The 26,637-nt window shown below is 32.7% G+C and overlaps 1 protein-coding gene across 4 annotated transcripts in view; it reads right to left on the bottom strand.

The window, feature by feature from the left end:
* Positions 1-7,344: 7,344 nt before the first annotated feature.
* The window catches only part of HECTD2 (HECT domain E3 ubiquitin protein ligase 2), an 82,450-nt gene continuing 63,157 nt past the window's right edge, over positions 7,345-26,637 (bottom strand). The window contains exons 10-21 of one of the 4 annotated variants that reach the window (XM_063101992.1): positions 25,993-26,116; positions 23,506-23,602; positions 20,296-20,403; positions 18,868-19,000; positions 17,805-17,893; positions 14,130-14,288; positions 12,949-13,023; positions 12,210-12,297; positions 12,017-12,123; positions 10,794-10,909; positions 10,062-10,205; positions 7,345-8,518 (exon numbers count right to left, since the gene is read on the bottom strand). In XM_063101992.1, coding sequence (XP_062958062.1) covers positions 8,398-8,518; positions 10,062-10,205; positions 10,794-10,909; positions 12,017-12,123; positions 12,210-12,297; positions 12,949-13,023; positions 14,130-14,288; positions 17,805-17,893; positions 18,868-19,000; positions 20,296-20,403; positions 23,506-23,602; positions 25,993-26,116 — 1,361 coding nt within the window. In that variant the 3' untranslated portion in view covers positions 7,345-8,397. Of the gene's footprint in view, positions 8,519-10,061; positions 10,206-10,793; positions 10,910-12,016; positions 12,124-12,209; positions 12,298-12,948; positions 13,024-14,129; positions 14,289-17,804; positions 17,894-18,867; positions 19,001-20,295; positions 20,404-23,505; positions 23,603-25,106; positions 25,251-25,992; positions 26,117-26,637 lie in introns of those variants that run through there. The other 3 variants (XR_010024039.1, XM_063101993.1, XR_010024040.1) reach the window with 3 other exon arrangements.

The following is a 26,637-nucleotide window of genomic DNA, read 5'->3' as shown; positions in this document are numbered from 1 at the left end:
AGTTCTATATTTTTTCTATTGTATTTATGTGTGTATGTGAGTGTGCAAGTGCACACAGAAAATGTCGAGTTGGGTTGCAGAAAAACCTAGCAGCTTAACTCAGTGGTAACTAATGCTCCTACTGTAAATATACAACATACTCATGGTTACAGAGTCATAATATCTAAATGGCACGAGAACACTGAGTTGCATAATTGTCATGAAAACTCTGGAGAAAATTTCTTGCTATGATATACATTTTAATGTTTCATAAGATAAATATTCAGAATCACATCTGCTTCTTACATTTATAAAGAATAAGCAAATCAAGTGTGGAGCTGAAGATCAGCCTCCAGCTGACATATAATAGGCACTCAATAAACAAGTGTTAAATAAACAAGTTAATAAACATTGGTGCAAATAATCTGCAGAGAAAAATGTACTTAGAAGTTTTACACATTTGTAAAAGCCCAGCTGATGGGGTAAAAAGAACCAGTGGGCCTATTTCTATTTGCCAAGCTGAAATCAAAGAGGCTGTCCACTACCATAAACTTTTATAACAAGATTCTGAACAACACATATCTACAAAACCTTAAAACATATATGTCCAAGTTTGACAGGAAGGGAAATAATCAGATATAGAAAGTAAGGAAGAAATGAATATTTGGAACAATAAAAGACCACGAATAGCCAAAGCAATGCTCAGCAAAAAAAATAAAGCTGGAGGCATAACACTACCTGACTTTAAGCTATACTACAAAGCTATAATAACCAAAACAGTATGGTACTGGCATAAAAACAGACACACTGACCAATGGAATAGAATAGAGAATCCAGAAATCAACCCTCACACTTACTGCCATCTGATCTTTGACAAAGGCACCAAGCCTATTCACTGGGGAAGGGACTGCCTCTTCAGCAAGTGGTGCTGGGATAACTGGATATCGTTATGCAGGAGAATGAAACTAGATCCATACCTCTCACCATATACTAAAATCAACTCAAAATGGATTAAGGATTTAAATATACACCCTGAGACAATAAAACTTCTTAAAGAAAACATAGGGGAAACACTTCAGGAAATAGGACTGGGCACAGACTTCATGAATACGACCCCAAAAGCACGGGCAACCAAAGGAAAAATAAACAAATGGGATTATATCAAACTAAAAAGCTTCTGCACAGCAAAAGAAACAATTAAAAGAGTTAAAAGACAACCAACAGAGTGGGAGAAAATATTTGCAAAATATACATCTGACAAAGGATTAATATCCAGAATATATAAGGAACTCAAACAACTTTACAAGAAGAAAACAAGCAACCCAATTAAAAAATGGGCAAAAGAGCTAAGTAGGCATTTCTCTAAGGAAGATATCCAAATGGCCAACAGACATATGAAAAAATGCTCAACATCACTCAGCATCCGGGAAATGCAAATCAAAACCACATTGAGATACCATCTAACCCCAGTTAGGATGGCTAAAATCCAAAAGACTATGAACGATAAATGCTGGCGAGGCTGCGGAGAAAAAGGAACTCTCATACATTGTTGGTGGGACTGCAAAATGGTGCAGCCTCTATGGAAAATGGTATGGAGGTTCCTTAAACAATTGCAAATAGATCTACCATACGACCCAGCCATCCCACTGTTGGGAATATACCCAGAGGAATGGAAATCATCAAGTCGAAGGTATACCTGTTCCCCAATGTTCATCGCAGCACTCTTTACAATAGCCAAGAGTTGGAACCAGCCCAAATGCCCATCATCAGATGAGTGGATACGGAAAATGTGGTACATCTACACAATGGAATACTACTCAGCTATAAAAACGAATGAAATACTGCCATTTGCAACAACATGGATGGACCTCGAGAGAATTATATTAAGTGAAACAAGTCAGGCACAGAAAGAGAAATACCACATGTTCTCACTTATTGGTGGGAGCTAACAATTAATATATAAATTCACACACACACATACACACATACACACACAAACGGGGGGGGGGGTAAGAAGATATAACAACCACAATTATTTGAAGTTGATACAACAAACAAACAGAAAGGACATGGTTGGGGGGGAGGGGGGGAGGGAGAAGGGAGGGAGGTTTTGGTGATGGGGAGCATTAATCAGCTACAATGTATATCGACAAAATAAAATTTAAAAAAAAAATAAAAAAATAAAAATAAAAATAAAAATAAAAAAAAAAAAAAGAAATGAAAAGGTGAAGTAATAAGCAGGGGCTAATAAGGTGACTCATGAGGGTAATTAGCTCTCTAATGGATTTTAATGCCCATGTGAGTTCAACAGATATGCCCCCTAGGCCTATTCAAGGTGAGAAGCCAAAACCGATCCTCCTGCATAAAACCTAGAACTTAAAAAGTTGTTGCTCTGTGAAAAGGGGATAGAAAAACTCTACTCATAAATCCCAATCTATGCTACCATTAAGTGCAGGGTCTAAATTTACACAAGTGTACAAGGAACCCTAATTGAAGAAATTAACATAAAAATCAGTGTGGGAAGCCTGGAGGTCTTCGGTTGAAAACAATATGAAATTGCTCTTCTAGGGTACTTGCACTATTCAGAACACACAGAACTCCCAGAGAAAAAGACCATCCCCTCTGAAATCAAGTAAAAAATGCAAATGTACACAATTACAAATCATACAAGGAAACAAATCACTGAGAGCAAGCCAGCAGATTAACAAATATAAGAATATGTCCAGAACTTCAGAGTAGAACAATCTAAAATATCAAACAAGTATGCAGAAAATTATTAAAGAAAGAAAATCATACAAAAGAAAGAACAGTATGAAAAAGAGCAGGTGAATTTGAGAAGGAATCAAAATAAAATTTCTAGAAATGAAATATATAGTCATCAAAATAAAAAAACTCAGTGGGTGGGTTAAACAACAGCTTATGCACAGAGAGAGATGGAATGGTTGAATGAGATGGTCCAACATATGTTCAACAGGAGAGATTAGAGAGACCAGGAAAAAGCAATATCCAAAGAGGATATTGTTGAGGAATTTTCCAGAACTGATGAAAGATAGAAATCCACAGATTCAAGATCCATAGTGAATCCCAAGTGGAATAAAAAATACACAGACACATTGTTTTTGATGTTCTACATTTTCTTCAGAAAATATGTATTTTAAAAGTAGAAAGAGGAAAAAAAGAGTGACTGTCAAGGGATGACAGTTATATTGATAGCTAACTTTATGTTAACAATGCAATCAAAGGTAATGGATTAATATATTAAAAATGCTAAGAGAAAATAGCTATCAACCTAAATGTATGCTTAATGAACCTGTCTTTCACGAATAAAGGTGACATATAGTAATCATTTTCAGACAAATGAAAAAGGAATTTACTACCAACAAACCCTTATTAAAAGCTTTTAAAAGATGCCCTTTAGGAGGAAGAAAATTGCTTCAAGAAGGGTTCAACATGATGAAGGACCACAAAAGAGAATGGTGTGCAAAGAAATTATAAATTTATAGTTAAATCTAAACAAACATTATCTATATAAAATAAAAATGATGTTTTATTTTATGGATTAAATTAAAATTAAAAATTCATATTATAAAAGATAAGGTATTTTCCTTAGTTAAAAATCAGAACAAATACCAGATATTTGCCATGCATAAGCAATAATAATAATTCTTATCGCAATAATAAGACCAAACACTTAGAAGACACTTACCATGGGTCAGGCATAAATATATATCTGTTCATATAATATATATGTTGAATATGTTTATGTGTAGGTATATATTTTATGTACAAGTATATATGTATACATTTAATACATATATACACTTAAACCTATTGAACTTATATATACTACATATTTATTATATATAAGGGTACACATATAGAATATAGAATAAAATATATATGTACACATAAACACACCCACATATATATTTATATATGTATAAACTTATCTAACAACCCTATGAGCTAAATATTATTATTTTCTTTATTTTACGGATGGGTAAACAGAGGCAAAAAGATGTTAAATAATTTGTCCAAAGTCACTTAGTCATTGGAAGATCTGCGTTTCAAACTGAAGAAACGTAGTTTCTAAATGTTAACAAAGGATCGATATCCAGAATAAAGAAATAACTCCTAAAAGCCAATGAAGAAAAAAACAGAAAAAATTAGGCGAAGATTATTGAACTGGCCATTCACAAAAGAAATCTGAATGGCCTGTAAACTACAAGAAAGTGCTCAGTGTCATTAACCATTATGGAAATGTAAATTAAAACACATTGGTCAGACAAGCAAAAAACCCCAAATGTTGGGGAGAATATGGAGAAATGACAACTCTTTTATAATGCTGATGGAAATTAATGCTGGAATCACCACTCTGGAGAGCAAATAGACAATATCTGGTAAAGCTGAAGATGTGTACCCTGTGATTCAGCAATTCTACATCTGGACTATAATCTAGAGACTTGGGCACTCATGCTCAAAGAGGCACAGTGCTCCTCAGAGCCTGGTTAACACTGGAAAATACCTAAACGTTAGTGTGTAAGAGGATACATCAACAAACAGTGGTACATTCATTTAATATGATTCTATTCTGCAGTTAAAATGGGTGAATTATATCTAAATGTATTATTAGGGATAAATATAAAATGACAATATTGAATAAAAAAATTGTGGAAAGCTATGTAGAATATGATAAGTATGCAACTATAAGCATACTAATAGTGTTTACAGATAGATTCATGTATAATACAAATGTGAAGAGTGTCAGAAAGATTCACACAAACTACACATTAATGGGGAACCGAGAGGGAGTATATTAGGAGAAAGGCACAAAAAGAGGCTTCAGTTTTTAATTTTTTGTAATTTTGTAATTTTTAATTTAAAAAATCTGGCAAAATGTTAACATTTGTTAGATTTGAGTATGGAAACACAGTACTTCATTATGTTAATCTCTGAAATTTTTCTCTATATTTAAAATATTTTATTAAAAAGAAATTGCTCATTTATTTTTTAATTTTAAAATCATCTCATTACACATCTATAAAATAGTATTTAAAACTCTTAACTAGGGAGACATCTATAAAGATAAATCCTAAAGTAGTTTCTAGAATAAGAAAGATTCTCCTAACACAATTTTAATGCCTCAAAGGCACTTTGTGTTGTTTAATCTGTGGTTGAACCCAGTGTCCGGGAGTCAAAAACCCCCAGAAGGCTTCAGAAACAATGGTTGTAAGATGTTATCATATTAGTACCATGGTTCGTCCTGCATCACTTGATATTGCTTACTACATGCCAGGCACTGTGTAAGTGCTTTACACATTAATTCATTCACTCCTCTCTGCAACCTGACAAGGTAGGTAGGTAGGTTTATTATTTCCATTTTACGAATTATTTACATTTTACTACTGAGGAATTGGGAAGTTAACTTGCCCAAGGAAAAACAGTTATTAAAAGGTAAACCTAGGCAGTATGGCTCCAAAGTTCAGGCACTGAATTAAAGGATGCATGGCAAGCTTGGTGAATTGATCTTGTGTCCTATCCTGTGAAAACCCAACTCTCAGCCAATTACAGGTAGAAAAAAAAAAAAAAAAAAAAAAAAATTAAAAACCCCACCCTGGTCTTTCTTCCATTCAGTGACCTCTTTTTCCATAACATTCTCTCTGACATTTGGATAATCTCCTCTCTCCTTTCCTTAAGCATATAAAATGTGGACAAGGGAAAGAAAGGCCAAACGAATGGTTTTGGGGAGTAATACTTAAGATCTGAAGTTGCCTATCTATGGGCAATAAAATGTCATACTTAGTGCACTTCTGGTGTACTCTATTGGCATTATACATTCATTTGGTGGAATACCTGTGTGATCACCCAAATACTGAATATACATTGTTTCCTATTGAAAATATGCTAAAGAAGTTGGTTATACTTAGTGTCAACAACATACATCTTTTGAAGCTAGTTTAAGAACTAGTTTAAGAGACACGGTAGTGTAAAGAAAAGCTTGCACTTTAAGATATTTTAAACCTATCGTTTTAATTAATTGCCTAGTGTTCAAAAAATAAATTGAAACCTGACTATGTAATTTTTATATTTGAAAAATTTCATCCAGAAATTAATACAGTACAGATTTGTACAAAAGAGAGAGGCTATTGAAAACTTCTGATCATACAGACAAAAATATGACTAAATAAAGATTTAAAAAGCACAGAGCATTTTGTAAATACTGATAAATATTGTACAATGCTTTAATTTACTGTGGTAGATACAAAAATCAAGAATTCATTAACAGATCATATATAAAAAAAGTACATGAATTTCCAGCTGTTTAAATTAACAAAACATAACAGTAGTTGTTTTTAATTTCTAAATGAGGTATTATTACACTGTAAACCAAAAACAGAGCATAAATAAATAAAGGCAATGTGCAACTTAGTGATAAATGGTTATAAATTTCAACTTAATAACAACAGACAACAAAAAACCTCCAGTTATTTATGGACTTTGTCATTTAAAAATTTGGCTTGCTTGTGTACTTTTTATTTAAAAGTGACATAGCTATCAATATATAAGCACATCATTAAACATGCAGACCAAGCCAACACAATTTTTCCATGAGTCATCTCTACCAAATAAAAATTTTGTTTACATTTTAATTAAAACACTTAAATCTGGTTTCTTATACATGATTCTTTTGTGCTTATTAGTTAGTAGTAACCTACATTAAACATCTTACTTTCTAAGTTCAAGCAGTGTGAGAGAAAAGCAGTTTTATTTGCATATGGATTTAAAACAGAGCGAAACCAAACCAACCAATATGCCTTTAACTCTCTTAGGCTTTCCAAGATTTTTAAGAAGAAATACTTTTGAAATAATACACCCAAATGGAAAAGCAGAGTCGCTTCCATCTAAAAGGGAACAATAAATGAAATAACACCTTTTCCTCAAAGATTTGTAGGTTGGCTTCAGAACTGTAAAGAGAACAAGCTGATTAGTTCCTCCACCCTTGAAGAGTTCTGCTGGTTGGGTGCAGGAAGCACAGCAACAAGAAAATAGCATAACTCAGAAAGAATTTTGGGATAGTATTATTTGCATATGAACCATATGCTGGTACTAAATGCTGGTTTCATTATTATTGCAAATATAACTTCAGAGTTTTCTGAAGGAAAGCTGTCAAAGTATAACAGAAAAGTCTTGATTGGGAAATATTTGCAACATGCTAATAAAACTGCTTTGTTTGATGTAATAAGAAAAAATTCCATTTACTGTCTGACTTAAAATGCAATTTCTTTTTACATGCTACGGTATTAGAAACTCAAAAAAAGGGTACTTTTGAATTTACAATATTCAGAATCCAGTGAAAAACAAACATTTTGGCCAAAATGTTGAACTTTATTTTTACACCAAGCTACATCATTTTGACACAAATGTTATTATCGTACTCACTTTTGTCAAATACTTTTATCCTACCTTTTCCAAAAATTAGTGTTTCAGTACAACTGGTGATCAAAAAATGTAGATATGTCTTGTACATCAATCAAAATATATATAAAAGTAGTTTTTTTCTTTTGTGCTTGTAACTGACTTAATTTAAGGATTAGTAAGATCTGATTTCTTTTCTAATATCTTTACCCTTAAGAAGAAATGATCATTATACAAATACAGAGTACTCAAGTTTACTGTCAATGTACATGCAGACTAACAATAATACTTAAAAAGAATATAACCTTGAATCCAATTAGTCTGAAAATACTCTTGTACAATCATCTTTATTGATTTGTAAAAGCTGTATACACATCTAAAACCCTGAATTTACTTTGTAAAAATAAATCTTTAGCAATAAATGGCACTATCAAAATTCCATTATTCTCAGGCTATTATGTAGTTATTTACATGCTTTTCAGCAACAGTTGAAAAGAATCTTATAGGACCAAAGCCAGTATATCAAAAAACCCTGTAAACTGCATTTGCAATTATACTGTTGTTTACATCTATATGAAAATATGGCTACATGCCTTATGTGAAAGATAATGTATCTATTTGCTTTGCTACTGTGTGTTAATAGCACACTGTCTGCCACTGGGTTTCAACTATGTCATAAATGCATTCTTCTCTGCACTTTACTTTCCCAGTGGAACACCTGTGACAAACTACTGATGGAGAATGATAAAGTGCTATAAAAAAGAGGGACTGGACCCACACTTGTCTCTGCCATGTAGTGCTTTCCTCACTCAAGCAATGTCCGTGTTTATAGAAAATCATGCCTTTGTTGAACATACTTCATATTTGATTTTTTTTAAAAAACTGTTTTAAAATTGGTGAGCTTTATGAAAGTGTTTTGAGACAGAAACATGAACAGGTTAAAGGCACAATAAGAGGGAAGTGAATGCTACATATAAAATATTATATTTCAAGTCTTCTAGGTTACTCGAGTCCAAAACCTTCTGAATTTGAAATTCCAATAATCAATTTCTGTTTCAGGTCTTTTTTGCTCTTGTAGGGGGGAAGGCAAAGTTGATTGAAGCAGGTATGGGCCACAGGCAACCTAGGGAAATGTTTTTTTTCAAAGATAATAAGTCTTACAAGGCACGCAGAATGACTGCTAAGCAACTTTTAAAAATACTAGGACACATACATTCAAACCTATTTTACAATGCTAGGAGATGACTCATCCATTTCTTTACTTAACAAACATTTACTGAGTACCTGACTATGTATCAGGCACCATTCTAGACACTAGGGCTATGTTTACAGACAGGACAATCAATGTCCTTGCTCTCATGCAAATTTTATTCAAGAAACATTTTTGGGGGGGTGTCAGATGGATCTGAATTTGAGTACTGCTTCCCCCACTTACTAGCTGTGCGACCTTGTTGGAACTGCTTAATATCACTTCTATAAGATATGTGAGGAACTCACTGAAGAAATTATGACTTTGGCTTTACATGGGAAGTTGACATTAAACTGGGTCTATAAGAGAGGTAGCAAGCACATGTCACATATAAGGGGAACAACTTAAAAGTATTGCAGAAGTAAGGCACAAAATGTATTTAAGAAATTAGCAAACAGCCTGTTTAAAGATGGAAGAAATGTAAATTGATAGGCAGCTTGTGGGGAAAGACTATAGAGATTTATTTGATAAGCTCTGGATTCTAGAACTTATACTGGTGGGGAGCAATAAAGCTATGAGGGGATACTTAAAAAAGTTTGTGGAAAAATGGAATTAAAAGATATTATGAATCTTTCCATGAACTCTTTGAAGACCCCTTGCATTTTTGCCTAGGGAAATGCCATGATCAAAGCAGCGTTAAGAAAAATGAATTTAATAAGATAAGCTAATTAGAAAGGAAAGAACCTGAACAGGCACACCAGGAAGGAGGCTATTTAAATAAGCTAGGAATGAGGTGAAAAATAACTATACCAGGGTAGTGGCAGGGAAAACAAAGAAGAGATTCTAGCTCTAAAACGAAAGGAAGAACTGAAAGGACTCAGAAAATGTTCAATGTATAGGGTGGGAGAAAAAAATGATTATAATCAAAGTTGCATCTACTTTAACTTTAGAAATTGCAAGGTGTTTGGGAAAAGGTGTAAGTAGATCAGCATTAACCCATTAACACTACTAGAAAATAATTTAAAGCCATCTCTACCATCATTTTATACATGAAGAGCACGAGATTAAAGAAAAGGACTAGTAGTAGAGGTACTTGGGTTCTAATTATAGTAGCCAAAAAAAAAAAAGCCCCACAAAGAAAGAAAGAAACCCTAACAGTACTTTCCTAAAAAGGAAATACACATTTAAATAAAAAGGAAGGTTAGACAACATACTACTACAAAGTGGGCTAGGTTCTAAAAGAGACTACAAGGCAGTTGTTTGACCTAGCAAACTAAACAGTTGATGGAAACTAATTATCAGTTAATGTCTCAAAAACTAGAGAACTTTCAGCCAAAGACTCATTTCAAGGCCATATTTACTCCAAAGATTTTTCTATGAAAATGACTTCAGACTGAATGAATCCCCGATTCCAAAGTATTATTATAATAAGCAATAACTTACAGACTAAAAATAAAATTATAATCTGAAAATTTACCAGTTAGTAGAAGTTTCATTCTTTGAGATTTTAAAGTTCAAATCAGCCATCCCTCCTACAGGTACTCTGTCACTTCCTGTAGTAAAATGTAGCAACTTCTTTTGAAGATCAAGAGGAAATCCAAGCACAACATCCCAAAAGTATCTAAAGAACACCAAAGGAAATTTATATAAAATGTCTTGACAAACATCCTTCAGATCATAATAAGGTAATATAGAGTTAGCTGGAAGGAAAAAACTTAAACATACAAAATAGGCTTATTGTAAAATTAAAGAATGATGAGCTTCTATGTATGAATTAGACTTTTGACTAACATTATTATAAAATAACATTTTTTAGAACATTATATAAGTAGTTCAACATTGGATAGATAGTACTGAAGCCATTTTTCTCCGATCATATAATTTACAAGTCTTAGTTTTTAACACAGTGCTGTTAAAATGTTATTTATAAGTACAGCATCCCTGAAATTCTAGTTCCAAAGTCATTTAAAAAAGTAAAATCTCTATACTTTTGTAGAAACTTATTTATCTAATTTTCTCACAAAGGGATTGCTAAGTGATTTCATATTTAATGTTCTCATACTACTTTCTAGAGATAAAATAGGACAGTGTTGGACTCTACAATGTTTCAGCTTAGTTGATTCAAAGATGGTAAGTCACAAAAATAAACCGCCTTCTCTTTTATTTCCCTCTTCCACAACCCTACTACCAGAAAGTATAAAGAGCTCACCGTATAGTTAAGTCCGTTTTTGCATAGCCATCATACTGAGTACTTCTCTGCAGAGCATGCATATCCAGTTCAGGACTTCCACAGACCAGAATTTCAACCTCTTCTGGACGAAGCAGCTGCCGATAATTATTTAACAAAGATAATAAATAAAAATGATGGCTTTAAATGCAATTGGAACTATTTTCACTGAATCAAATCATAAAAATCATGCGTTCTTTTATAGTAAATCAAACCATTTTTGTTGAAAAAAATCTTCTTCATTTATATTTTTCCTACTGAGGCAAGATATTTTTGCACCTGAAGGTATACAAATCTTATAAAATGGTAATTAGCAGTCTGTCAGAAAAACAAGCAAATGACTGAAAATGAATGCAAATTATTCCTCCCTAAAACCCAGCATGAAGCTCCAGCATTTGATCTGCCTGCCTCCTCCTTCCAATAACACGTCCTGTGGGCAGTGTAGAGTTTGGGTACTTGGTTACAATCTGTCTTGTGTCACTCGTTTTTTCACCTTTTAGGTGGCTTAGTCTTCCACTTAAAGAGATTAAAGTTCTTAAAAACAGAGACCATGCTATGCCATTTAATTCTTATTTTCCCTTCCTCTACCCTCACAACCACCAGTGCATCACAGACAGACAAAGCTTAATTAGAGGTCAGTAAGATGCTTCTTCTTCAAAGATAATTTCAACAACAAACATGTTACAAAGCTTACTCTAAAATCAGCTGGAAAGAATGTAAACTACCTTTTCCTGCCCCAAAGTAACCTCCATAGTTCATTTCTTTCTCCTATGAAAAATAATTCAAATGGAAGACCTTACTCCAATCTCTCATAATAAAATTGCGGGAGACACACGTGGCATAATGGATTGTGCCCTGGAGCACATGTTAACTGCTTTCTGTGCCTTGTACCTCAGTATTAAGACCCTGAGAGTCCATGGGTTTCTTCATCCACTCTACTTGGGGAAAGTTTTTAAAGTCCTAAAAGACACAGTGTAAGACATAGCAGAAGAAGAGAAAAAAATGAATTGACTGAGGTTTTTTTTTCCCCCCCTAAGAATATAAGCTAAAATGGGAAAATTATTTTTATTTCTAGCTTAATTTTTAAAAAGTATAAAACATTCTCTATTTTAAAAACTTATCTACTAAAATATTTAAAGAACTCCTTTCAATATGATTGTATCACAAAAGTTAACTGAAAGCTTAATTTAAAGTTTTAAACTCACCATTAGGGCATTTGAAGCACACACACTATGAAATCCATAATAAAATGCAGCAAACTGCTTGTAGATGGATTTGTTGAGAAGGAAGTCAGTATAAAGCTGTACATATTCTGGAAAGCAATTTCATATCTGTTAAACAGTAAAAGTAAACGATAAACACTAATTCATTTTCATTAAAAAATGGTGTCCAACGTACCTTTCCTATTTTGATTGGTAACTGGAATTTTATCACCACCTGGCTTTAAATTATAGGACTTAATTATTCCAAATTCTTCTTGAAAAACCTGATGGGAGATGTCATCACACATATTTATTGGCATGGTTGATATCAATGAACAGGTTTGCAAAATTGTAAAAGAACGGGTTCCCCCCACCCCCAATTCTAAACATACAAACTACAGAAAGGCTAAGCTCTTGTGATAGTTGTATTAAGAATGAAGTGTCATGAAAGCATTAAAGGTAAAAGGTAGGGCTTTAACATAACACTATCCGTTAAATACTTTAACGATGTCCACAAAATTTGTGTAGCCATCTAGATAGGATTCAGATCTTTGGAGCTATGTGGATCACTGTAATTTCCATCTCCCAATTACTGTAAGGGGTATTGAAACGAGAGAGTTTTGATCTGATCTAATCCTAACTTCTTGTGATGAAGCTACAGGAGAAACTTATTTTTGGAAGCTGAAAGGTCTGAGAAAGTAACTGAGTCAAGGGAATATGTGACTGCCTAGCAGAGTAGCCTTACCCATGGTAAATTTCTTTAAGCGCTTTCATTGACTGCTCATCTACTTGTGCCTGATTCACTGTCTTTAAGACAGGGGATTTTATGTGTTGACTTATCCTTGTTCATCTTTTCTAACAGTGGATGTTTAATAACAAATGGCATTTTTCATATAAGAAATATATGGTTAACAGCTATTTGCCCTTAATAGTACCTGGAATGTTGAATAGAAATCTTCTTCAACATTGCCTTCGTATGATAAGAGTTCACTTAATCCATGGGCCAACTCCTGTAAAAAAGAAATACGTTATCTGTCTTTTTAAGTCAAATAGCATTACCTAAGATGGCTAAGCGGATCTACTATAGTTCACTTACATATGAGGTAAAGAGTAGATAAACTCTTTCAGATTTTGAAATAAATATTTGAGATGTATTTTTCAGGGCACAAAATGCTTGTTAATGATTTCTACCATCCAAAAGCTTGGAAAAAAGTCATTACAGGTCATATAAGAGGAAACTATTCAGGTCAAACCACAGAGGCATAACTCTGGGGTTTATTCTTAAGTAGCAAGCCAAGCACATCTCTAATGTAGTTTCCCATCATAATTCTCTGCTATCTGCTACATTATTATTTATGAATTTGTACTATTTATCACTTTCAATTTATATTCGTACAAAAATCTGCTAATGTTTTAGGATTCATTTTTAAAATATAAAACAGTTCAAACATGTTAAATAGTTTCTACATTACAGTTACAGTGCCTTCCCATATAAAGAAAAAGCTGAGAACACTGGAAGAAATGTTTTCTTACATTATATTATAATTCAAGTTATCCATGGTCAGAATTTAAAAATCAAAAAACTGATCCAATATTTCCAAAAATTTTTCGTTTTATAAAAAGTTTTAATTTATCAAAAATTATTAAATAAAAAGATAAGTAACAGCATAGTTAGAATAATCTTATGTACTTTACATAATACATTTTCCACTCCATTATAACCAGAAATTTTCATACAAATCTAGGCTGGCATACATTTGATGACTGTCATCATTTACCTGTTAATAAAAACTATCTCATTGTTCACATAAGGCAACTAGAGCTCAAAAGGTTAAATAACTTATCCAAGTTCATTGAGCTAATAAGTGGCAGAGCCTGGATTCACGTTACTGCCTTTCTGCCTTCAAATTCTGTTCTACTATGCCGTAAGAACTTACGAGTACTGCAAAGTGGGTTACGTGTCTTTGTAAGGAAGCGGAAAGGTAGATGAAGAAAGTAGATGAGCTACTAAGGTAGAGGGAAACCATATTTAAAAATAATAGCATTAGGAGGACAGAGACTATGCAGGCTATGATAAAGCATTTAAGGAACAAGATGTTAGTAACTTTATACTTACAGGCATAATTTGACATAAGTCATCAATGGTAACACTGCAGATGCCTACTGGTATATTCTGATCACTAGGAATAATGGGAGGACTCAACAATTTCTTGTAACAGCAGGGAGGGAAACGAATATCCAAGGTGATGCTGTTATAAACAGCTAGTCCCATAAGCTATGCATACTAAATGTTAAGCATTAACATAAAATCCATGACAACAAATGAGTTTTGAATTATGCATCAGTCTATTTCTTGCATACTTCTTTCAGATTTAACACCAACCTTCTAATTTGTACCACATACTTCCTTTCCTCTCTTTCATTTATTTTCCCTTTATTTTACACAACATAATTCCTTGATTACCAAAATCATGTAAAAAGGAAGGGTTCAGTTGATAGTATTTAATGATTTACCTTTAAAAGTTTATCTAAGATCACAATAGACAGCGACTTCAGACATTTCTGTAAATTATTTAACATATAAGAAAATGTTTTCTAAATTTAAACAAAGATGGTGATTTTATAAGCAGCAACATTTTATTCAATAGAACTTACTGCAGAACACACTACTGAAGATAGCCATTTTAGCTATTTTAAAGTTAAATACAGACTGTGAAGAGCTAAGCTGAATAAACATATAGGCATACACACTACTAATAAGCTAATAGGGTAAGTAATCTACTATAAAACTTGAAAGGCTTATGTTACTTGAAATTTACTTAATGTGTCTAAGTTAAAAAGTTACAGATGTTGTATTTATAAACTGCCCACTTGTATTTTATTATTAGTTATATGGCAGAATGTAACATCCATTTGCTTAAAGAGGGGTTTTAAATCAAATTGCAAAATATTTCAGCTGTCAATTATTATACAATGTTATTAAGGAAGTAATTTTATGGGTTCAAAAAGAAATCTAAACTTATGGGCTGGATAAATTAGCAAAAACAATTTTTAAAACTGGAAGACTGCCAATATTTCAATTTGCTAAGGCAGAATGAAGGCTGATAATAACTTAAGGAATAGATATGCCATTTTATAGGTAACCATGTAAACAGAGACTGAGCAGTATGTTCAAAGGGACAGATATTGAAAACATGTTCTAATATACTTATGTAATTACGATAAAAGCAGTAACAATCATAACCACAATAACGACTGTAGTTAACACTTATGATCATCTACAATGGTAATGAGTACTAAGCATTTTTCATTCAAAAATTTTTAAATTTTATAATCTTGAAGGCAGGTTTTTCACAGATGAAGTGGGCTCACAGGATTTGTTACAGGGCACTCTCACATGCAGAAGCATAACATTTCATTTCACACTAATCAACCTGCTCTGATTGAAACAGGGCCAGGGATCAGGCATTTCTTCTGCTGGAGCCACTGAGGTGCCATGTGGGGCAAACAGCAGAGATCAAAAACCCTGCACTATATACTGCATTGCCCTTCTTAATCCCAATGCTCCTTTGGTATAGGCAATCCTACTTTTAAAACGTTGTTATATTATATCTCTTCATGTAATCTTCGTAACACTTTACAATTACTATTATAGGGCTTACTATAACATTTCTTATAAACTCAAAGGCTTTAGCATATTTTAAAATTGTATTAGAAACACAATACCATCAGAACTACTAGAACAACAAATCTTTGGTTCTGAAATTTTAAAACTGCTGATATTTATGGAACAAAATATATTTTCTCAATGGCCATGCCTGTTACTTCTCAATTTTCAGTTCTCTTCATCTTCCATAGATACCCAACCACTTACATAACCACAATCTACTATCACCTCAGGTTTTTCCTATATACTATCACATTTCTTATGGCATCAATCTTGCTTTCTATAGGTTTTCTTGTGTGTGTGTGATAAATACACAGAATAATGAAACAGTAGCAATTTCAGTAATATACCTTTAGATTTAATTGTTTAACTTGAAATACACAACATGTAAACATGCTCAATATGCTCTTTTGGGTAATGACTGGATAGAAACTAATGTCTATTGCAAAAGAAAAAAATTGGCAAATTCAAGATTTTTTGTATATACCACTTTAAAAATGAGATAGCTAAGATATAATACTTTATTAAAAATATCAGAAAGTCCAAATCAACTGTGACATAAGGGTGTAAAGCAGGACTAACATATATATCAGAAAAGTTAAATAAGTCATAGTGTAGTGAGAACCATCAATGACTAGAGCCTTCAATGAAGTTGAAACATTCAACAAATAATTACTGCAGATAGAATAAAAACAGAAGTATAGGAACTGTTAAGGATTCTTCTATATTAAATTCTATATTGTAGAATTTGGCACTTTGGATCTTCGGATGTAATATATTCACTCATGTGTCACTTAAAGACAGGAATACCGCCTGAGAAATGTGTTGTTAGGTGACTTCGTCATTGTGCAAACATCATAGAGTGCACTTATGCAAACCTAGATGGTACAGCCTACCACACACCTAGACTGTATGATATAGCCCATTGTTCCTATACTACACCACTGTTGTAAAAGCAGTCAGTTGTTAACCAAAACATCCTTATGTGCCACATGACTGAATATACAAAATTTCAAATTAAGTTTACTATCTCAATGTGTAGTTTTGTGCGTACTACCTTTTCTTTCACAGATCTTTCAATTTCCACACACTTTCCTCAGAATTTATTCCAACAAATGCAACAAAGACAGACATCCAAAGCCCTCCATAAGATGGCTCTTAATTTTTTTTCTGGTGGTATCTTCCATAACTCCCACTGTGCTCACTGTAACAAGTCCAGCACAATTCAGCCTTTTTACTTGCTATTCTCTCAGCCTATAATGTCCTACTCTTTCTCCATTTTTAAATCTCTACCTTCTCTGGGAGGAATATACTGTATTTTTTTCTTCTCAGAATTCATTAGTATTTAATGCCATATGGTCATTTGACTCTGAGAATTGACGACTCTGAATTGGTGGACATCTGTGAATTTAGCTAGTAAGGTTCTTAAAGGTAGGATTTTTTCCCTCTTTTTAAAAGTACGTATCTCCAATGCTTGTTCACTTATTTACTCTGCCCTCCTTTCTTCCACAGAAATTATATTTCTTAGAATTTAAAAAGCTAATGTAGAAAGCAACTTGTCCAATCTCCCACCCAATGCCCTCCACAATACACCTGATAGGAATCAGAGGATGGAATATGGATTCATAAAAACACTTTAATGCTATACATTTTAAATATCCCCATTCCATTCAGTTCTCAATTTTTATGGGTGCCTCGTTCATGTCTCAGGATGTGGGGGCATATTAAAGAGATAGATTTAACTCCACAACTTCAGTTTAGTAAACTGAGTGAAATAAGCACAACGTGAAAAAACAGAAAAACACTTCATTGTAAGTGGAAAAAACTTTGATTTAAAAGAAGTCTTAAATTTAAGATAATTTAGATCACATGTAAATTAGAAAATATTTTTATGATAAGGTTTTCAGAAAAAAACCCCAAATAGTCATACCTTTAATTAAATCTGCTGACATTATACAGCTGTGATATTACACATAATAAAGATTACTGAAATCTATTAGTAAATCAGACAAGCATGTTTAATTCAAATAAAATGGATAAAGAGAACAGTTTTCTAAAATATAGATAAAATATTTCAAAATCTCTAGTCTATTAGCACCTCCTAGTGGAAAGTTTAAAGGATACAATTCCAACCAATCGGAATTCAGAATAGTTATCACATTTAAAGCTGCTAAACCAATGGCAGTGTGAATCCTTGTGATATGCAAACATGCCTGAAAAAAACCATATATTATTATTATTAACATGATTTATTAAAAAAATCAGAATGGTAAAAATGTACATGACATCTCATCTATTAGAAGCAAATTATTTCAGCAATAGTTCTGTTACAAACTTTCATGTCAAAAATTCCACAGATTCTTTATTTAAGGGACCATATATTCGCAAATCTCAGCAAATATAAATATATATGTATATATAATTAAGTATAAAGAGATGGCATTTTATTGTTCATTGATATCCCGAACCAAGAGTAGGAATGGGGTAAAAAGATAGAACAGAAATTAATCAGATAACTTTATAAAAACTATAGTTTTATAGTTTATAAGTTATGATCAAAATCAATTTTGAGAATTATCTAGAGATTTCAATTTATCTATATCATCCCTACTTCCCACTATCAGAAAGATAATATACATATGTATATGTAAAAAAACTAAAGAAAAACACTGAAAACTCTCCTTTGGAAAAAACATTTAACAGATACTAAGGATTATATAGGTAGTCTCTCTATATAAAATAAAAATTTCAAAGGTTTATTTTTTCTTTAAAAATTCATTCATAAATTTTTATCTATTAAAATGACTCGTTACTTAGTAAAAGAGTCTTCAAATACTAGTGTAGAGCAAACTATAGTTGTTTTTTAATTTCAAATATTTTTTATTTCAATATCAAATTAATTTTTCATGCATTTGGCTTATTCAGGAAAGATATGAATGTTTCCTCATAAATGCATACTTTCAGACTTGATATTCTTTTGTGTAGGATTCCCAGTAAGATAAATTAACATTTCAATCATCAATTTGGTCAATTTTTAAAATGTAAACAATAGTTCTTAAACAATTATTCAACATTTATGGTTGACAAAGTCTGTAAAATCATAGAGTATGCTAATAATAAGGGTGACCACTAGAAATCTAACAATTATGAAGAAATACTGTTCATAAAAGTTAGATGAAATACGCACCATAATCTGGATGAAAAATTTGGCGAATTAGAAGAAGGAACCATTCTTTGGTCAAGCCACCCATATCCAAGCCAGCTTCCCCTACAAATGTAACTTTCAACTTCTTTTTCAAATCTGCTCTTTTCCGGGTTAACTATTTGAAGAAATTATATAGTAGAGGAGAACAAAGGGCAGTGGAAAAGGGAAATAAATTTTTAATTCTGGGAAATAAGTTAGACAATCTTTATCTTATTTACAATGTCACAAAACTCCATCCATCCATCCAACCAATAAATCTGCCAGATACTGTGTGAGCTAGGTGTTATTATGTTTGTTTTATAGATCAGGGAACAGAATTAGAGAGATCAAGTGCCTTGCCCCAGGTTACTCCCACCATGTATCATATTGCCTTCAAAATTTTAATGTAGCAGATTACAATATAAAATAATTCATCTTCTGGGCCGGCCCCGCAGCGCAATCGGGAGAGTGCGGCGCTTGGGTGCGCAGCTGCGCTCCCACCGCGGGTTCGGATCCTATATAGGGATGGCCGGTGGGCTCACTGGCTGAGTGCGGTGCGGGTGACACCAGGCCAAGAGTTGCGATTCCCTTACCGGTCACGGAAAAAAGACAAAAAAAAAAAAAAAAAAATTCATCTTCTTTTATTTTACTCTCCTTTGACACTAAAATTACAAGAATCACATACCTAAATCAGTCATTATCTTCTAATTAGCCACATGAAGGTGGCTGAAGCACTGTACATGCAGGAAGTTCTATAATACATGTACATGCAATCAAAGTATGTTCCATGTTAAAAATTTCAGATTACTTAAGGGACCATATATTTGTAAATCTTAGCAAATATAAATATATATAATTTAAATATATAGAGAGGGCATTTTATTGTTCACTGGTATCCTTAACCAAGAGTAGAAATGGGGTAAAAAGACAGAATAGAAGTTAATTGAACAACTCTATAAAAACTACAGATTTATAGTTTATAAGTTAGGATCAAAATTAATTTTGAAGATTATCTAGAGATTTCAGTTTATCCTCCTATAGGCCCCACTATACCCTGCAGGTCGGACTCCTAATTTCATAGGTGAGTGATTTGAGGCCTGTAGAAGTTAGAACGACTTTTTACATACCTAACTAGTAACAAAGGTGGGTCTAAAATCCAGGTTATATACTAAGAAACATTAATTACTCATTTTCGTATTCTATATCAAATTCTTTTCTGGAGAATTAACAACAAACCATTAAAAAACATACAAAGAAATGTAAGGATTAACTATACATATAGAACTGATTTTAACTATGGTATCAAAATTTAAGAAAGCACACATGACATACAGAAATAAAAAACAGCTTAGTAAGATTTTAGTAATAAATCATATTGTAGAATTTATTTAAAGCTTTAATCAATTAATACCATTTTGGAATAAATTATACCTCATCAAGTGAATCGCTAACCAGATGTGTCCTCCTTACTTTCATATTTAGAAATAACATATTCATGTCCGGTCTCTGTCTTCGAGATACTTTATCCACCAGACTTTGCTAATTAAATAAGAAAGCAAACATTTTTACATTTATGTAAAATATAATTTCACTTAAAACATTTCAAACACTTCAGTAAAATCATTTAATTCTTTTCTACGCCATCTCTCATATAAACAATTTCATAAAAACAATTATACACATTTTGATTTGTGAAAATGCCTTATTATTATTTTATTTTGCAACACTGATACACAAAGAAGATCCAAAATGGAGAAGCAAAAATAATTCACCTTCTGTAGTAAAGAATGTTTCATTACAATTTCCATATGTCTCATCCCTTAAATAGCAAAGTTTTCTGTTTAATAAATGCAAACAAAATAGAAACATTTGTTTAGTATGTACTTCTGATAATAAACCTGGGCTTAGGCTTTTTTAGATACCGAGTTTATCCTAAAACCACAGTTAGTCTATTTTTAGAAAGTAGTTTGTCAGCATTTGTCAAAGACCTTAACAATATTCACACCCTTATAATTCTACTTCTGGGAATTCTAAACACAGAAAATATTTCATATAGTGAGATGTTCATCACAGCATTATCTATAAAAGCAAAACTTTAGAAATATCCCATATACATATCTAGCTAATGGAATATAATACAGCCACTAAAAAATGATGATTATAAAAACTATGTAAATACTGTAGTCCAAGGAAGGTACAACTGAAGAAAAGGGAGAAAACTGTGTATACAATACTGTTTCAACTCTACTGCCTGTTAAAGATAATATATAGAAAAATTATGAAAAAAAAATTTACTAAAATGTTAATAGTTATGCTTGGGTGATGAAAATATGGTGATTTTAAAAACCTATTTTTCATGGTTTTCAAAATATAAGCACTAAGTATGTAAAAAAACAACATATTTAAAAATATAAGAAATGTCATTTATCATATAAAATCTACATACTTATATATTTATTTATCTAAGTAATCAGACTACCTCATCATCTTTGGTAACAATAAAAACTAATTATTGTGCAGATTAAAGATGAACATTTCAGACATTTTAAGTATATGCAGTAACTTTAATAGATAAAAATTTAATACTGCAAATCTATATAATTTCAGGCTATGTATGATTTTGTAGATTACTATACTACACCATGCTAATTCAGAGCCTTCTCCCTCTCTCCACTATCCAAAGCTAAATGCTTTTAACAGCTTTTTGCTTCTCTGGGTCCTCTCTTACCAAAGAGATCTATATTCCTGGGACAGTATCCTATGTCATGGACTATTTTCTCTATGCTTTCCTATCTTCTGTTCCCAGTCTAGCTCCTGGGGAGCTGTCATACTGGAAATATCCAATAAACAAATTTATACTAGGATGTTAATGGCAGACAAGCATAGTAGCTACTCCTCCCATCAGGAATTTATATTTACTAGAAAATGCTCCGAATGAAAAAAAAAAAAACCCCAACCGTGGTAGAATTCTAGACGGTCTGACTGAGAAAGGTATTTTAGGTCAGAGAAGCTCTTTTGTGACTTTAGATTGTACCATATCAGCTCTTGCTTACACTGACAATCTATAAGGCTGTCCTTGAGTCAAAATAGTCACCAGTCATTAAATCCAAGTGGTATGGCGATTTACAAGTTAAAATGTTGGGAAGTACCCACAAGAACTGATAATGCCTCTTGACTCTTCAGTCTCTACTCATTTGCTTCCATGCTCTGTGGAAGACCTAGCCTATGACAGAGTCTAATACCTGCCACTCTCTTACTTTCAAGAAGAAAAATTCCACAAAAAAATATATTTGATGTCTTAAGTATGAGTGATGCAGAAAACTGCTCAGAAAAACTTAAAGTTCTAGCTTTTTAAATTTTTTCCTATAAATATACAAAAATCATAGCCCATGGTGAAAAAGTACTTAAAAGGCACATGACATTGTAAACATGTAACTAATAGAAAATGTCAAAATGACAAGCTATATAGATTAATCTTTGAGCCAATATCTTCCCAAGATCAAGTAACAATTCTCGTACTAAATATACCTGTTTAAACTCATTCTTCAGGGGGGTAGTGTGGCTTTGAAATTCCCTTGGTAGGCATAGGCAATAAAATTTCTTCTAATATTCCCACACTCAGTATAAGCTGACTTTGGGATGTCACCAGTCACTCAAATCATTTGTCCTTCTCTGTGATAGAAAAAAATACTCACCTTCTGGGAAGTGAATTACTGAAGAATAAACATTTCTTATTTTTTATAGTATTTTGAAGTATTACAATTATGCATTAGGATTCTTTTTATATTCTTGAACAAGATATGGAAATTATTTATTTTTACTCTATGTTTCTCTTTTGAAGAAGACTATAGCCAAGATTCCCTCTAATTTTTAAAGTTATAAGCAGTCATGTCACACAAGCAGATGCTTGAAATTCATGGGCATTTAAACGTATAGTCTAGAGCTCTAATTAAAAAAAGCTCACTGAATCTGATATCTAAAATACATAACTTTATTGTGCTTTGCTGAAACTGGTGGTAGAGAGTGGTAAGGACAGGCCCAGAGATAAACTTCATCCTGCTCTACAATTTGCCTAAAGTCAGCCTGATGGCTATCCTAGCTTCTATGAGCCCTCACGCATTCTGGTTTCTTAAAAACCAGTAAAACATCTTTCAGCTTCTTTGGTCATATTTCTCAGTTTCCAAGATACATAGTTTTTGTTATATATCTTCTAATTTTTTGGCTGTTTCTATTTTATTTTCATAAAACCTAGAAAATGTTTTAGTGGTTAGAATGGTTTTCCTTAAGGACACTCCTTGCTTCACTGTAGTTCTCACTGACACTCTGCTGGTTACCTGGTGCTGAAGTATGGTATCTACAAAATGAGGCCCAGTAAGCTCCCAGTAATTTGGATCTGTGAGAAGCATTTAATTTTCCTCCTATATTTATAATACACTGAGAAGCTGATTAAAAGAAATGAGGAGTGTCTTGTCTCCCATACTGTGGACAGGTTTAAGCACTTTTGGGGGGAGTATAATACAAATTTTACTTTTAACATTTCCTGATTATGCTAGAACAATTCACAAGACATTTGACTTATTTATTAAATTATTTACCATATTGATTATAGTCAGCATAAATATGTTTTTATAGCTGGCTTACCCTTGCGATGCTTATCATCTGTTGTTCTGAGTCTCTTTGAATAATGATTTTTTTTGCAGCTATAGAAATAACGAATGGGTACTGACAGAAGGAAAACCTGCTCAACAAGTGAAAACAGAAAAAGCAAAATGGTGTATTTTTAGCAAAATTATACTAAGGGAATCTAAGGTACCCCTTCTAGCAATATAAAACATTACTTTTGATTCGTGTTTTACCATTTACAAAATGATCTTATGTGCATCACTTTTAAAAATTCCCACAGCCCTGTGAAGAATGTATCATTACTAGATGTGCAGTGCCTTTATTCTCAAAGGAAGCTACATCTAATGTTCTGAAATGTGTGCTAATCACTTACATAGTTTATAAAGATAATTTCAGTTTATATAGTGTATCATCACCTATAAAAAATGTGGCTAACACCAGAAACAGGTGGCAGAAGTGTTAATGAAGGAGGATTAGGACAGAAAACTCATATGCTCAAAAAATGTAAGAATCCATTATTATAAGGCTATTTCTGATGTGTGAGCTTCAGAAATGAAGAAATCTACCATTAACTACAGTACATAAAAAACAAAGTAATAAAATAAAAGTTAGGGAAAAAATGTATGTCGCCATTAGGGCTGTATTTAGTGGTACAGTAATATGAAATAGTATGTATCTGTAAAGACACAAGGTTATGATCAAAGGTTATGAAAGAAACCTCTCTCCTGGGTCAGAGCTCATTCTATGCTATGTACAAAAGCCACAGACTACACAGAGAGAAATGTATTTATAAAGAATGAGTATGGCAGCAGTGACACTTCAGAAGTTAGACTCCTATCAGAAGTACTGTAAATGAATCCATCATTTACAGTTGGAGTCCATCTGAGCATAGTCAGGTGGTACATTTGTGACCTCTGGGTACAATGAAGGTATTATGAGGAAAGAGATAACTCTAGTGTGAATTAAAAATGAGACAGCTTTGGGACAAAGCTATTAATAAACAGTAGGAGTTGTTCAGTACTAGTGTATAATTTGAATCACTAAGGCTAACTAAAAATTTGGAAATAAAAAGAAAATACAATGAACTTAGTAGGGTATATACTGGTTTTATTATGCTTTAAAACCGTGCTTCTCAACTTTTCCTTTGTTACAGCATATAGAAAAATGATACTATGCATATAACACAGATAAATATATAAGGCTGCTCATGGCCAACGATGACTTGCCCTAGAGCCCCAGGTCCCCTTCCAGGTTCAGGCTGGCTGCTCAAGGGCTGAAGGGATTAGAGGATCAAAACTATGTAACTCATTCTTGGTACACCAATGCTGTGGCACAGTGGTTAGAGGCAGCTCTGCATTAAAGGATTTTGTCACAGAAATAAGCAAAGTAACATTGAAGCTGTTTTATTGTTGCGTCTACAACATTAAAATTATATTAAAATGGGGGGAAAAAGTATCTTTGTAAAATAAACTTTGCCAAGAAATATCCATCAGACTGACCAGGGTTATCAGAACTTCAAATCTTGCTCAGTTCTGAGAGTTCATATGTGGACTAAGGTATGTCCAGAAGGCCATTTTATGTTTTAAGTCAATTCTGATAGGGTCCCAGGAAAGTGTAACCAATTTATGAACTGATCTGGTTTTTTGATATGTTACTTATATCCATACCATATCTCTCATTCTTCTTTACAGTAAATGCAATCTCCTGGATATCTCATGGTCTGGGAATAAGTTATTATTCAAGTCTTCTTAGTTTAATCCAAACTAGAATTGTGGATAAAAAGTGCAGTGTATTAAAGAATTTGGTCAAGGGTTTTGAAAATATATTATATTATTATAATAAATAATCTGTGGTGAAGCCCTTTCTCTGTAACATCTACCCTTTTCATACTATATGTAATGGACAACCACTTTTTCTACAGAAAATAAGGGAGAAATGGAGTGAATGTACGTGTGGTGTGTACATTTGTGTGTGATCAATGTGTTACACCAGGCACTGGCAAATTATTGACCCTGGGACTAATATGGCCTACCACCTGTTTTTCTAAATAAAGATATTTAGGACACAGACACGCACATTAACTTACATATTGTTTAAGGCTGCTTTTGTGCTAAAAGAGCAAAACAGAATCTGTATAGCTCAAAGGGCCAAAAATATTTACTACCTAGTCCTTTACAGAAAAGTTTGTTCACCCCTGTGCTGGATGCTAGCACACAGAAAAATAAGATATAAGAAACTGCATACTACAACAGAACCTTTCCCTTCTTGAAAAGATGCTATTAACCAAACCAAAACCAAATTAACATCGATATAAATTCAAAATGTAGCAGCAGAAGAGAATGCTTTAACAAACATAATGATATTTCAAGGCCAGATATCTAAACTATATTTATAAGTTTATATGTAAAGGTATGTGTACACTTTATTTATACAAACTTAAAACTCAGTCATTATTTCGAATAGTATTTCATTTGGGTGAATAATCAAATGAGCTTTTGATCATACCTGTGAGAGTTTCCAAAGCTCTGCCATGTATGATATTCTTCCATGAGATCAATGTGATCCAATGTAGAATTATAGAAATCAGTATAAGGAATAAGGGGAGGGTGAACCAAATTGTTTGCAGTATCTGTGAAAATAAATTCTAACATAATGATCTTTTCCAACATGCACATGGATTCATTCTAATAATATCATTTTAATGTCTACCTGATAGTCTTGACCTAAAAACTCCTATTTTAAACAATTATAGCTCCAAATGAAAAATGTAATGTTAAAGTTGTCAAAATGCAGCCAACAATTTTTTGTCTTAAGAAAACTTGTGATATAATAGTCCCTTTAATACTAAAAGGGAGTATGCAGATGGCCATCTACTCACAAATTTCCCATCACTGTGTTCTCTCCTAGGGATCCTCAGTAATTAATGGCAGTTCCTGTATTCTCAGAAACCACTACTACTTAGCAGATAATATGCACTTACTAGCCATAATGTAGAATACTGTCCAGTAAAAGGCATAAAGCTTTTTTCGTGCTTATAAATTAATTGTGTGAGGTGATGGGTATTTAACTAGCTTGATTTAATTATTCCACATGGTATTCATAAATTATAACATCACTTTGTACCTCATAAATTCACACAAACAAATTGTC

The sequence above is a fragment of the Cynocephalus volans genome, chromosome 7 (assembly GCF_027409185.1).
Source record: "Cynocephalus volans isolate mCynVol1 chromosome 7, mCynVol1.pri, whole genome shotgun sequence".
In the NCBI taxonomy this organism is placed as follows: Eukaryota; Metazoa; Chordata; class Mammalia; order Dermoptera; family Cynocephalidae; genus Cynocephalus; species Cynocephalus volans.
The sequence above is the reverse complement of the archived record's forward strand: the minus strand, read 5'-3'. Positions and strand labels throughout refer to the sequence as shown.